At 52.4% G+C, this 10,804-nt stretch overlaps 1 protein-coding gene across 4 annotated transcripts; it reads left to right on the top strand.

Annotated features, from left to right (window-relative positions):
* Positions 1-829: 829 nt before the first annotated feature.
* On the top strand, positions 830-9,815 carry BSX (brain specific homeobox). Of its 4 annotated transcripts, none has more exons than XM_074559648.1 (4): positions 830-981; positions 5,580-5,863; positions 6,590-6,786; positions 8,445-9,815. In XM_074559648.1, exons 2-4 carry the CDS (start codon positions 5,593-5,595, stop codon positions 8,688-8,690), a joined length of 714 nt encoding a protein of 237 aa, XP_074415749.1. In that variant the 5' UTR covers positions 830-981; positions 5,580-5,592; the 3' UTR covers positions 8,691-9,815. The 4 variants fall into 4 exon arrangements, with proteins under 4 accessions (XP_074415749.1, XP_074415748.1, XP_074415747.1 ...); XM_074559647.1 differs by lacking the exon at positions 830-981 and adding an exon at positions 3,949-4,091; XM_074559646.1 differs by lacking the exon at positions 830-981 and adding an exon at positions 4,579-4,642.
* Positions 9,816-10,804: the final 989 nt, after the last annotated feature.

Genomic DNA, 10,804 nt, shown 5'->3' with positions numbered 1-10,804 from the left:
CCTGGTGCTCCAGCGGTTCTTGCTTTATCTCAGCTGGGCTGGATGGATAAAATCCCTCAACACCAACATATCCACCCCACTCCTGGATTTCTGAGCCTGAGCTTGGGGAGAAAAGGCAGATTTGGGGATGGGGAGAATGGCTGGGGCAAGCCAAGGGTGGTTTTGCCTCTCCCCAGCAGCAGAGGCACTTGGGGATGGGAAGTGGCTGAGCCTGAAGCAGCGAGCAGTGAACATTCTCCATTAACCAAGCTTTGTGTTCAAAGCCCTCTCTTGCACCTAACCTGGCGCTCCAGGGGTTCCTGTTTTATCCCAGCTGAGCTGGATTGATAAAATCCTCCATCACCAACACCCACCCCACTCCTGGATTCCCACAGGCGCCAGCTGAGCCTGAGTTTGTGGAGAAAATGCAGATTTGGGCAAAGGCAGACAGGATGGGGATGGGGAGAGGGGCTGGGGAGTGTTTCTGCCTCTCAGGGATGGGAAGTGGCTGAGCCTGAAACATCGAGCCAGGAACATTCTCCATTAACCAAGCTTTGTGTTCAGCTCTTGCACAAAATTTCCAGTGCAGCCCCAACCTGGTGCTCCATTTAATCTCAGCTGGGCTGGATTGATAAAATCCCTCAACACTAACACATCCACCCCACTCCTGGATTTCTGAGCCTGAGCTTGGGGAGAAAAGGCAGATTTGGGGATGGGGAGAATGGCTGGGGAGTGTTTCTGCCTCTCGGGGATGGGAAGTGGCTGAGCCTGAAGCAGCGAGCAGTGAACATTCTCCATTAACCAAGCTTTGTGCTCAAAGCCCTCTCTCGTGTTACACGTGTGGCTGCTCAGCCCCGGCTCTCCAGCCCTCTCTGCTGCAGCCAGGCTCCCATTTGGAGCCTATCAAGGCTGTCTGGTTTTAATTTAACCCTTCCTTTTGGAGTGGATTGGTCTTGAAAGGCATGAAAAGGCCGGGCTCCCGAGCTACCTTACCTCTTCAAGGTAAGTGCCTGTATTTTTAAACCACGCCAAATTTATCCCTAATGCAGCGCACTGAAATAAAGCTGCCAGCATCAATGCAGCCAGGCTGACCTTTGAAATGACCCCCGAGGTTTTAAGTCAAATCCATTTCTGTTTCCCTGGGTAAAATTCTGCCTGTGATGTCTTCAAATGATCTTAAGTGTGAGAGTGATGATGGTTGGGGTTTATCTAAGCAAAGCACGTGTGTTATTAAATCAGGAATGGGGTGCATCCCTTCCAGCAAGTCTATAAACCTCTTTATTCTGTAAAAATCAGTTTTGTTTTATTGAAGGAGCAAGAGACAAGCTCCACAGCAGTGTGGCTGTGGGTGGAGAAAAATCAGGAGCTCTGAGTTGTTTGGGGTGCCAGGCTGGGATTTGCAGAGTCCCTCAAGGGGTTTAGGGGGGATGGAGAAAGGGGCAATTCTGGTCTCCCCTCAAATGGGGAGGGAAACACCCAGAGAGTGAAACAGCCCAAGATGCAGCTTCTCCCTGCCTTACCCTGATCCCGGTCCTGATCCCGATCCTGATCCCGATCCTGGGCCTGATCCTGATCCCAATCCTGGGCCTGATTCTTATCCTGATCCTGGTCCTGATTCTCATCCCAATCCCGATCCTGATCCCAATCCCAATCCCAGTTCTGATCCCAATCCTGATCCTGATCCCGATTCGGATTCTGATCCTGATTCTAATCCCAATCCCAATCCCAGTCCTGATTCTGATCCCAATCCTGATCCTGATCCTGGTCCCAATCCCAATCCCAATCCCAGTCCTGATTCTGATCCCAATCCTGATCCTGATCCTGGTCCTGGTCCTGATCCTGATCCTGATCCCAATCCTGGTCCTGATCCTAATCCCAGTCTGATTCTGATCCCAGTCCTGGCCCTTCTCCTTCTCCTTCTCCTTCTCCTTCTCCTTCTCCTTCTCCTTCTCCTTCTCCTTCTCCTTCTCCTTCTCCTTCTCCTTCTCCTTCTCCTTCTCCTTCTCCTTCTCCTTCTCCTTCTCCTTCTCCTTCTCCTTCTCCTTCTCCTTCTCCTTCTCCTTCTCCTTCTCCTTCTCCTTCTCCTTCTCCTCCTCCTCCTCCTCCTCCTCCTCCTCCTCCTCCTCCTCCTCCTCCTCCTCCTCCTCCTCCTCCTCCTCCGTGTTTTTCCCTCCCGATGTGTCCCAGCCCTGCAGGTTGGGGCAGTTCCTGCTGGTGACCCCTCCAGGGGTTCTGTTCTCCCAGGGTTTGGCATCAGATGGGATGGGGTGTGTAGGAAAAGCCTCTGTTTGTGTCCGTCTGTCTGTCCAGCCTGGCAAAGGGCTGATCCAGGACCCAGGGGCTGCTCCTGGGCGTGTTTGGGGGTCCCTGGATGGAATCCACTCTGCGGGGTCCCATCAACCCAGGGACAAATGGGGAAAAACAGGGAAAAACTTCTGGGGCAAAGAGCACCAGACACACGTGGCACCCCATTTCTGTCACAAAGAGCTGCGAAATGTTAAATTTTTAAAAAATGCCAGGATGTGAGCACTGCAGGGGAGATCTCCCTTCCTGGGGCTGCCATCCTGTCCCTTCCCCACAGATGGGGTCTGTCCCCTCTGCTTCTTGCCCCAAAACAGCAGCAGGGAGAGGCTGTGGTGCCTGAAACACCACTGCACAATTTGGGGAGGAGTTTTGCTGCAAATAAACACCGAGACTCGCCCCATTTCCTGCTCTGCCTCATTCCCCTGTGCCCCAAATCAACTCCAAAATTCAGCCCTGCCAATGTTTGGAGCTGGGACCCAACCTGGCTGCAGTGACACAGCTCCAATCTCTCAGCTCTGCTTTAAATCCCCGAATTGACGCCCCCCAGGAGGAGGGAGAAGCCCAGGCCCCCCCGGCAGAGCAATCCCGGCTGATGAAATGGCTCCTCAAGCAGCTTAGACAGACACTCCTCATTAGCAGGGGGGCATTAGCCCCCTCTCATCACCCTGAGCTCATCCACTCAATTGCGCCAGCGCTGAAAGTTGGATTGCAAAATCCTTCGGCCAAAAAGTCCTGATGGTCATTTCAGGAGGGGCCACTGCAACGGGATTATTGCCTTTATCTATTTAGTTTTTTATCTAGTAATTGATTGATTTATCTATTTATTTGTTTGTCTATTTATTTATCTATTTTTTTTCCTGGGGAAAAAAGAAGGAGAGGAGAGGAGAGGAGAGGAGAGGAGAGGAGAGGAGAGGAGAGGAGAGGAGAGGAGAGGAGAGGAGAGGAGAGGAGAGGAGAGGAGAGGAGAGGAGAGGAGAGGAGAGGAGAGGAGAGGAGAGGAGAGGAGAAGAGAAGAGAAGAGAAGAGAAGAGAAGAGAAGAGAAGAGAAGAGAAGAGAAGAGAAGAGAAGAGAAGAGAAGAGAAGAGAAGAGAAGAGAAGAGAAGAGAAGAGAAGAGAAGAGAAGAGAAGAGAAGAGAAGAGAAGAGTTTGTTTTGTGGGGTTTTTTGGTGTTTTTTTTTGGTTTTCTGTTTGGTTTTTTTTAATTATTTTTCCTAGGGAAAAAGAGGGAGAGGATTTGAGATTTCCCCCCAGTCCTGGGGGACTCCTCCTGCTTTCCTGCATCAGGTACTCTGCAGGAAAGGATCTGCGTATAAATAGAAATATATATATTTCTAAATATAAAAAACCACACATAAGACAACAAAATGCGATATAAATACAAATATAACGCATAAAACAAAGGCAGAACCGCGGGTATTTTTATTTAATACACATAATTTCACGCTGCTGGGGTGTGAGCGCTCTGCCCGTGCGCGGGCACTGAGCACCACACAAAGTGCGGGTGTGGCTCCAGCGGGCACGAACGCTCCCGTGGGTTCCCTGCTGCCTCTGGGCCGCCCCCTCCCCAATTTCCCAATTTCGGCAGCTGCCCAAGGAGCCCCCGCTGCCCAAGGAGCCCCCGCTGTCCCGGCCCGGCGCTGTCCCCGCCGCCCAACCCGCGAGCAGCGCTCTCATTAAAGCGCCGCGCTCGCCGTTTCTATTCTTTCCCGGCTTTTTCCTCATCTATTTACCATTTACCAGCTCATCCATATGGAAGGCATGGCTTGCACTTGCCGGAGAACTGTACTTTTAGGACTAATTGATTCGGGTAATTAATTTGTTCTACCTGCTGGATCAGATGGAAGCGCTGTCCGTGTGCCCAAGGATTAGCACTTGTCTTTCTAACATCTTTCTTAATTATCTAATAGCATGGGTTGTGCGAATTCTGCCTCTATTAGAACACTTTTACTATTAACGGGAGTGATTGGAATTGTGATGACAACTCGATTTCAACAAATTAGAGCTTAAAATCGGGAGATGAAGGAGAAGCGCCTTCTTTTAATTTCCCTGAGTTTAACATCAATAATTAGAGCAATTTGCCGAGATGCGAACCGAAATTATCTCGGCTATGATGTGGTGTATCACCCTCATTTGAGCAAATTGACTCCGGGGAAATGAATGGCGCAGATTAGAGGGGTGAGGAAAGGCAAAAAGGGAAAAAAAAAAAAAAAAAAAGACAAACAGAGGAAAGACCCAAAAAAAAAGAAAAAAAAAAAAAGAAAGAAAAAAGGGGAAAAAAAGTGTTGGCGTAACAGAGAGCGGGGAAGGGATGGGGAATGGGAGCAAGGGATGGGAACAAAACCGCGCTGGGATGGTGGGGTGAGAACTGAGAGGGACGGGAGCAGCGGCGTGCGCGGGGACAGGTTGGGAGCGGAGCGTGGGAAAGAAGCGCTGCTTTATTTTCCCCCAAGTTTTGTTCTTCATTTATTTATTTTTTTAAAAGGGAGGAAAAAAAAAATAAAAACAGGGAGATCCCGGCGTGGTTTGGGGGGAAACGCCGGGAGCGGGGCTGAGCGCGCTGGGGTGCGGAGCTTTGCGCGGGGGACGCTGCGGATCCCGGGCGGCTCCTGCCGGCTCCTGCCGGCTCCTCGCCCCCTCCTCGCCCCCTCCTCGCCCCCTCCTCGCCCCCGGGGTGCTCTGGGTGGCCCCGCAGGCCCGGCCCCCCCCGCGCCATTGGCTCAGCGCGCATCCCCCTTCCCAGCGCGCCTCAAAGGCGCGCAGCGCCCCGCGCATCCCCGGCGCGCCCGCCTCGCCTCCCCCGGCTCCGCCGGCTCCTTTCTGCCTCGGGGATTCTTTTTTTTTTTTTTAATTATTATCGTTGTTTATTTTGACTGAGGATTTTAAAAAAATCATCTTTATTTCTTTATTGACATCATCATTTTTATTTCTTCCCTGCCGGCCCTGGGTGCAGCCGGGCACCCCTGTCTCTGCTCCCACAGCTCGGCTTATTTCTGCCTGGGGGATTCCTTTTTTTTTCTTTTTTAATTATTATCGCTGTTTATTTTGTCTGCGGATTTAAAAATAATATATTTATTTCTTTATTGACATCATAATTTTTATTTCTTCCCCACCGGCCGCCCCTGCCTCTGCTCCCGCAGCTCGGCTTACTTCTGCCTGGGGGATTCCTCTTTAAAAAAAAAAAATATTATCGCTGTTTATTTTGATTGCGGATTTTTAAAAATTATTATTTATTTCTTTATTGACATCATCATTTCTATTTCTTCCCCGCCGGCCTCCCCTGCCCGTGCTCCCGCAGCCCGAGCGGGGCCATGAACCTCAACTTCACCTCGCCGGTGCTGCCGGTGTCCACGGGCCGGCCCACGTCGTTCTTCATCGAGGACATCCTGCTGCACAAGCCCAAAGCCCTGCGGGAGGTGCCCCCCGAGCACTTCCCCGGCTCGCTGGCCTCCCGCGTGCCCCTCTTGGACTATGGGTACCCCCTGATGCCCACCCCGACCCTGCTGGCGCCGCACCCGCATCCCGCCCTGCACAAGCCGGAGCATCACCACCACCACCACCCCTATTTCCTCACCACCTCGGGTAAGCGCCGGATCGGGGCGTCCGGGTGGGGACGAGGGTGAAAGAGCCGCTCTGGGGCTGCCAGGAATCTTTTACATCCCCCGCCTGCATCCCTGGCTGCTCGCCCCGGATCATCCCCTTCGTTAGCGGATGCTCGAAACCTCGAGGTTTTCCCTCTCTTTGCCTTTAATTTTATTTTTTTCAAACCGCTTTTATTTTATAAAACCTTGCTTTTCCCTCTCGTTGTCCAAGCGGGCTTCGCTTTTCCATCTCCAGCAGCTCCGCTGTGGCGGCGCCGCTCCTCTCCCGTTCCCGGCTCTGCCCGTTCCTTGCTCTACAAGGACAAAACCTCCCAAATTTCCCAAGCCGTGTGCCAGCGGGGCTGCCAAGGATCGCTTCCCCCTCCCCAGGCTTTTCCAGGGCTCTCCCGGTTTTTTCCGTGCCCATTTCGTTGCGGTTTCCCCGCCGGGAGGGTTCAGGTGCCCGCGCCAGCCTCGAGTCCCCTCCTGTGACTCCCTTCACCATCCCGGGATGGGCTCTTGGAAAATCCCCCTCGTATTCATCACAACAAAACCCCCAACCCCAAACCAATCAATCGACCTCAGAAACGAAATCAACGAAAAAAACACAAAAAATACAAAGAGGGAGGGAGAGAGCCCACAACGGAGCCGCGGCAGGACAAGCCCGGCATTCGGGGGGTTTTTGCCCGGTCCCCTCTCCCTGGCCCATCGCGGTGTGTCCCCTCAGGGATGCCGGTGCCGGCGCTGTTCCAGCACCACGCTCACGCCGAGCTGCCCGGGAAGCATTGCCGCCGCCGCAAAGCCCGCACCGTCTTCTCCGACTCGCAGCTCTCCGGCCTGGAGAAGAGGTTTGAGATCCAGCGCTACCTGTCCACGCCCGAGCGGGTGGAGCTGGCCACGGCCCTCAGCCTCTCCGAGACGCAGGTACGGGAGAGGGGACCGGCTCTGGCACCTGTCCGCAACCCTCATCCCATGGGTCCGGCATCCCCACATCCCCGGGGGCATCCTCACACGCCAAAGAGCATCCTCACATCCCCAGGGGCATCTTCACATCCCCAGGACCATCCTTGCATCCCGAAAACCATCTCCACATCCCGAGGAGCATCCTCAGACCCCAAAGAGCATCCTCACATCCCCAGGAGCATCCTCATATCCTGGGGAGCATCCCCACATCCCCAGGAGCGTCCCCACATCCCGAGCAGCATCCTCAGATTCCGAGCACCATCCCCACATCTCGAGGAGCATTCCCATACCCCGAGGAGCATCCCATCCTTTCAGCATTCCCCAGATCACTTCCAGCAACCTGTCCCCAGCACCTGTCCCCGGCACCTGTTCCCAACCCTCATCCCATGGGTCCAGCATCCCCACATCCCGAGGGGCATCCCCACGTCCCGAGGAGCATCCTCACATCCCCAGGAACATCCTCATATCCCGAAGAGCATCCCCACATCCCCAGGAACATCCCCACATCTCGAGGAGCATTCCCACATCCCGAGGGGCATCCCATCCTTTCAGCATTCCCCGGATCACTTCCAGCATCCTGTTCCTGGCACCTCATCCCACGGATCCAGCATCCCCCCATCCCGAGGAACATCCTCACACCCCGAGCAGCATCCTCGCATCCCGAGGAGCATCCTTACACCCTGAGGAGCATCCTCATATCCCAAGGAGCATCCCCCACATCCCGAGGAGCATCCCATCCTTTCAGCATTCCCCGGATCACTTCCAGCGACCTGTCCCCGGCACCTGTTCCCAACCCTCATCCCATGGGTCCAGCATCCCCACATCCCGAGCACCATCCCCACACCCCGAGGGGCATCCCCATATCCCGAGGAGCATCCTCACATCCCAAGGAGCATCCTCACATCCCAAGGAGATCCCCCACATTCCGAGGAGCATCCCCACATCCCCAGGAGCATCCTCATATCCCGAAGAGCATCCCCACATCCCCAGGAACATCCCCACATCTCGAGGAGCATTCCCATATCCCGAGGAGATCTCTCACACCTCGAGGAGCATCCCCCACATCCCGAGGAGCATCCCATCCTTTCAGCATTCCCCGGATGACTTCCAGCATCCTGTCCCCGGCACCTGTCCCCAACCCTCATCCCATGGGTCCAGCATCCCCACATCCCGAGCAGCATCATCACACCCCAAGGAGCATCCTCACATCCCGAGGAGCCATCCCCACATCCCATCCTTTCAGCACTCCCGGATAATTTCCAACATCCCAGCGCCCCGTGCAGCATCCCCGCATCCCCTCCAGCACCCTCCACATCCCATCCCCTCCGAATCCCCACATTTCACCCACTCAGCATCCCCGGATCACTTCCAGCATCCCCACATCCCCTCCAGGATCCTCCACATCCCATCCCCTCCGAATCCCCACATTTCACCCACTCAGCATCCCCGGATCACTTCCAGCATCCCCGCATCCCCTCCAGGACCCTCCACATCCCATCCCCTCTGAATCCCCGCATCCCCTCCAGCATCCCCACATCCATCACTCCCAGCACCGTTCTCCCTTTAATTTTTACCACTTTTCCCCCCCAATCTTCCCCCACTTCCCCTCCTCCCCCCAGGTGAAAACCTGGTTCCAGAACCGCCGCATGAAGCACAAAAAGCAGCTGCGCAAGACGCAGGACGAGCCCAAGCAGGCGGCCGGGGAGGAGAGCCGGGAGCAGAGCCAGAGCTCCCCCGAGCCCGAGCTGCCCGAGGCGGCCGCGCCCGAGCCCCGCCAGGGCCCCCCCGGCCCCTTCGTGCTGCAGGACCCCGAGGACGAGGTGGACATCCTGGAGGAGGGGGACATCTGTCCCCACCGCCTCTAGAGCCTCCGCTGGGCCCCCGAAAGGCTCGGGAAGGGGGCGCGGATTGGGAAGGGGGTGCGGATCCAGGGGGAGCCCCTTCCCCTCCTCGGTGATGTCCCCCCAGCATCACCGCAAGGTCGGGCAGCGCTCGGAAATCTGCGGAGTGAAAGGAGCCGAGGTTGTTTTAGGCCCCCCCTTCCCTCCGAATTGTCGGAGTTTTCCTCGTTCCCCGAACTTTTGGGGTGTAAAATAAATGTCTACTCGTGGCAGCGTGTTGTGGTTCCTGGAGAGGCAGGCAGGGCAAATTTTCCACCCTTTATTCCCCCCAAATCCCGAAATCCTCGCTGCTTTCCTCACGCTCTCCCACTCGAGAGCTTCCAAATAAAAAGAATTGTAAGAAAAGCCCTCCGAAGAAACAGGTAAGGCAAAAAAAAAAAAAAAAAAAAAAAAAAAATCCGATTTATTTCATTCCGCTGTGGGGGAGTGAAGGGCGAGCATCACCAAGAACTCGATGTTGCCTCGGCTGCACGGAGCAAACGGCGCTCCCAGCCAGAAAAAAAGGGATTTTCTACAGCTTGGAGAAATGTGGGCAGCGCGATTCCTGCCCGGTTTAAAGGTGTGGATGCGGATTGAAAGGAAAATTCCATTTTCCTGTGCAACAGCCCCGGAGCGGCTCCGTCCCCTCCCTGCGCTCCGCCGGAGCAGCCCCGCTTTGCCTTTCCCTCCCTGCCGGGGAAATTGGGTTCATTTCCAGGTAAATCCTGATTTATTCATAATTAATTTTGGTTTCGGGCTGAGCTGCTGGCTGGGAAATGCGCCGGGAGCGAGGTGGAGGTTCAGCATCTCCGGAGAGGAGAATTTTCCCAGAATTTTCCTGGGAAATTTCTGCTGAAAATTCTGGCTTAGCATCCCCTGCTGCAGCAGCACCACGGCGGAGTGGCCGTGTCTCCTTCTGATATTTAATTTATTTTTTTCTGTTATTTAATTTATTTCTTTAATTTTTTTGTTTTTTCTCGAGAATTTCATTTGGTTTTCCGGCGTTCTTAGCACTTTCAGGGCATTTTGGATGATGGGACACGTCATTTGTGAGGGGAAAACGTTGAATTTTCCTGTTTAATATATAAAATATAGATGATTGAAAATGTGTATGCTCGCTTCCTTTATTTTATTTTGTGAGTCTGCCTTTCTAATTTTTTACATGAAAAATAAAAATCGCGCATTGTGTTTAGAGGAAAACCCCCAATACCCATCCACATACCCAGGAAAAGCTGCGGAAATCATTCTTTCAGGATATTTCATAAATAAATCCTTTCAGGACAATTATTTTCATCGACAAAATGCCACAAATCTCCCCTAAAAATTAGGATTTTTGAAGCAACCACGTTTCTCGGCGGGGTTTGAAGCAGAGCTGGGTGAAAATGCCACTCCCAGCTTTGCTTTCTCCCCTTTTCCCAAATCCCGTAGGCAGGGAAGAGATGGGAATTTAAAAACCTGGAAATTTCACATTTTTTTTCAGTGTATTTTGCTCTGGGATTATTGTCATCCTCCCCCCGCAGGTTTCATCGGGAATTATTAAAATTGAGATGGGATCCACAGGATATTTATGGGGTTTATATGACATTTATGGGGTTTATATGATATTTATGGGATCCACATGATATTTATGGGATTTATATGATATTTACGGGGTTTATATGATATTTATGGGATCCACATGATATCTATGGGATCTATATGATATTTATGAGATCCACAGGATATTTATAGGATCTATATGATATTTATGGAATCTATACGACATTTATGGGATCCACATGATATTTATAGGATTTATATGATATTTACGGGATCCACATGATATTTATGGGATCTATATATTTGTGGGGTTTATATGATATTTATGGGATCTATATGGTATTTATAGGATCCACACGATATTTATGGGATCTATATGATATTTGTGGGGTTTATATGATATTTATGGGATTTATATGATATTTACGGGATCCACATGATATTTATAGGATTTATATGATATTTACGGGATCCACATTACATTTATGGGATCTATATGATATTTGTGGGGTTTATAAGATATTTATGGGATCTATATGGCATTTATGGGATCCACACGA

Source organism: Zonotrichia albicollis, chromosome 27 (assembly GCF_047830755.1).
Source record: "Zonotrichia albicollis isolate bZonAlb1 chromosome 27, bZonAlb1.hap1, whole genome shotgun sequence".
In the NCBI taxonomy this organism is placed as follows: Eukaryota; Metazoa; Chordata; class Aves; order Passeriformes; family Passerellidae; genus Zonotrichia; species Zonotrichia albicollis.
The sequence above is the reverse complement of the archived record's forward strand: the minus strand, read 5'-3'. Positions and strand labels throughout refer to the sequence as shown.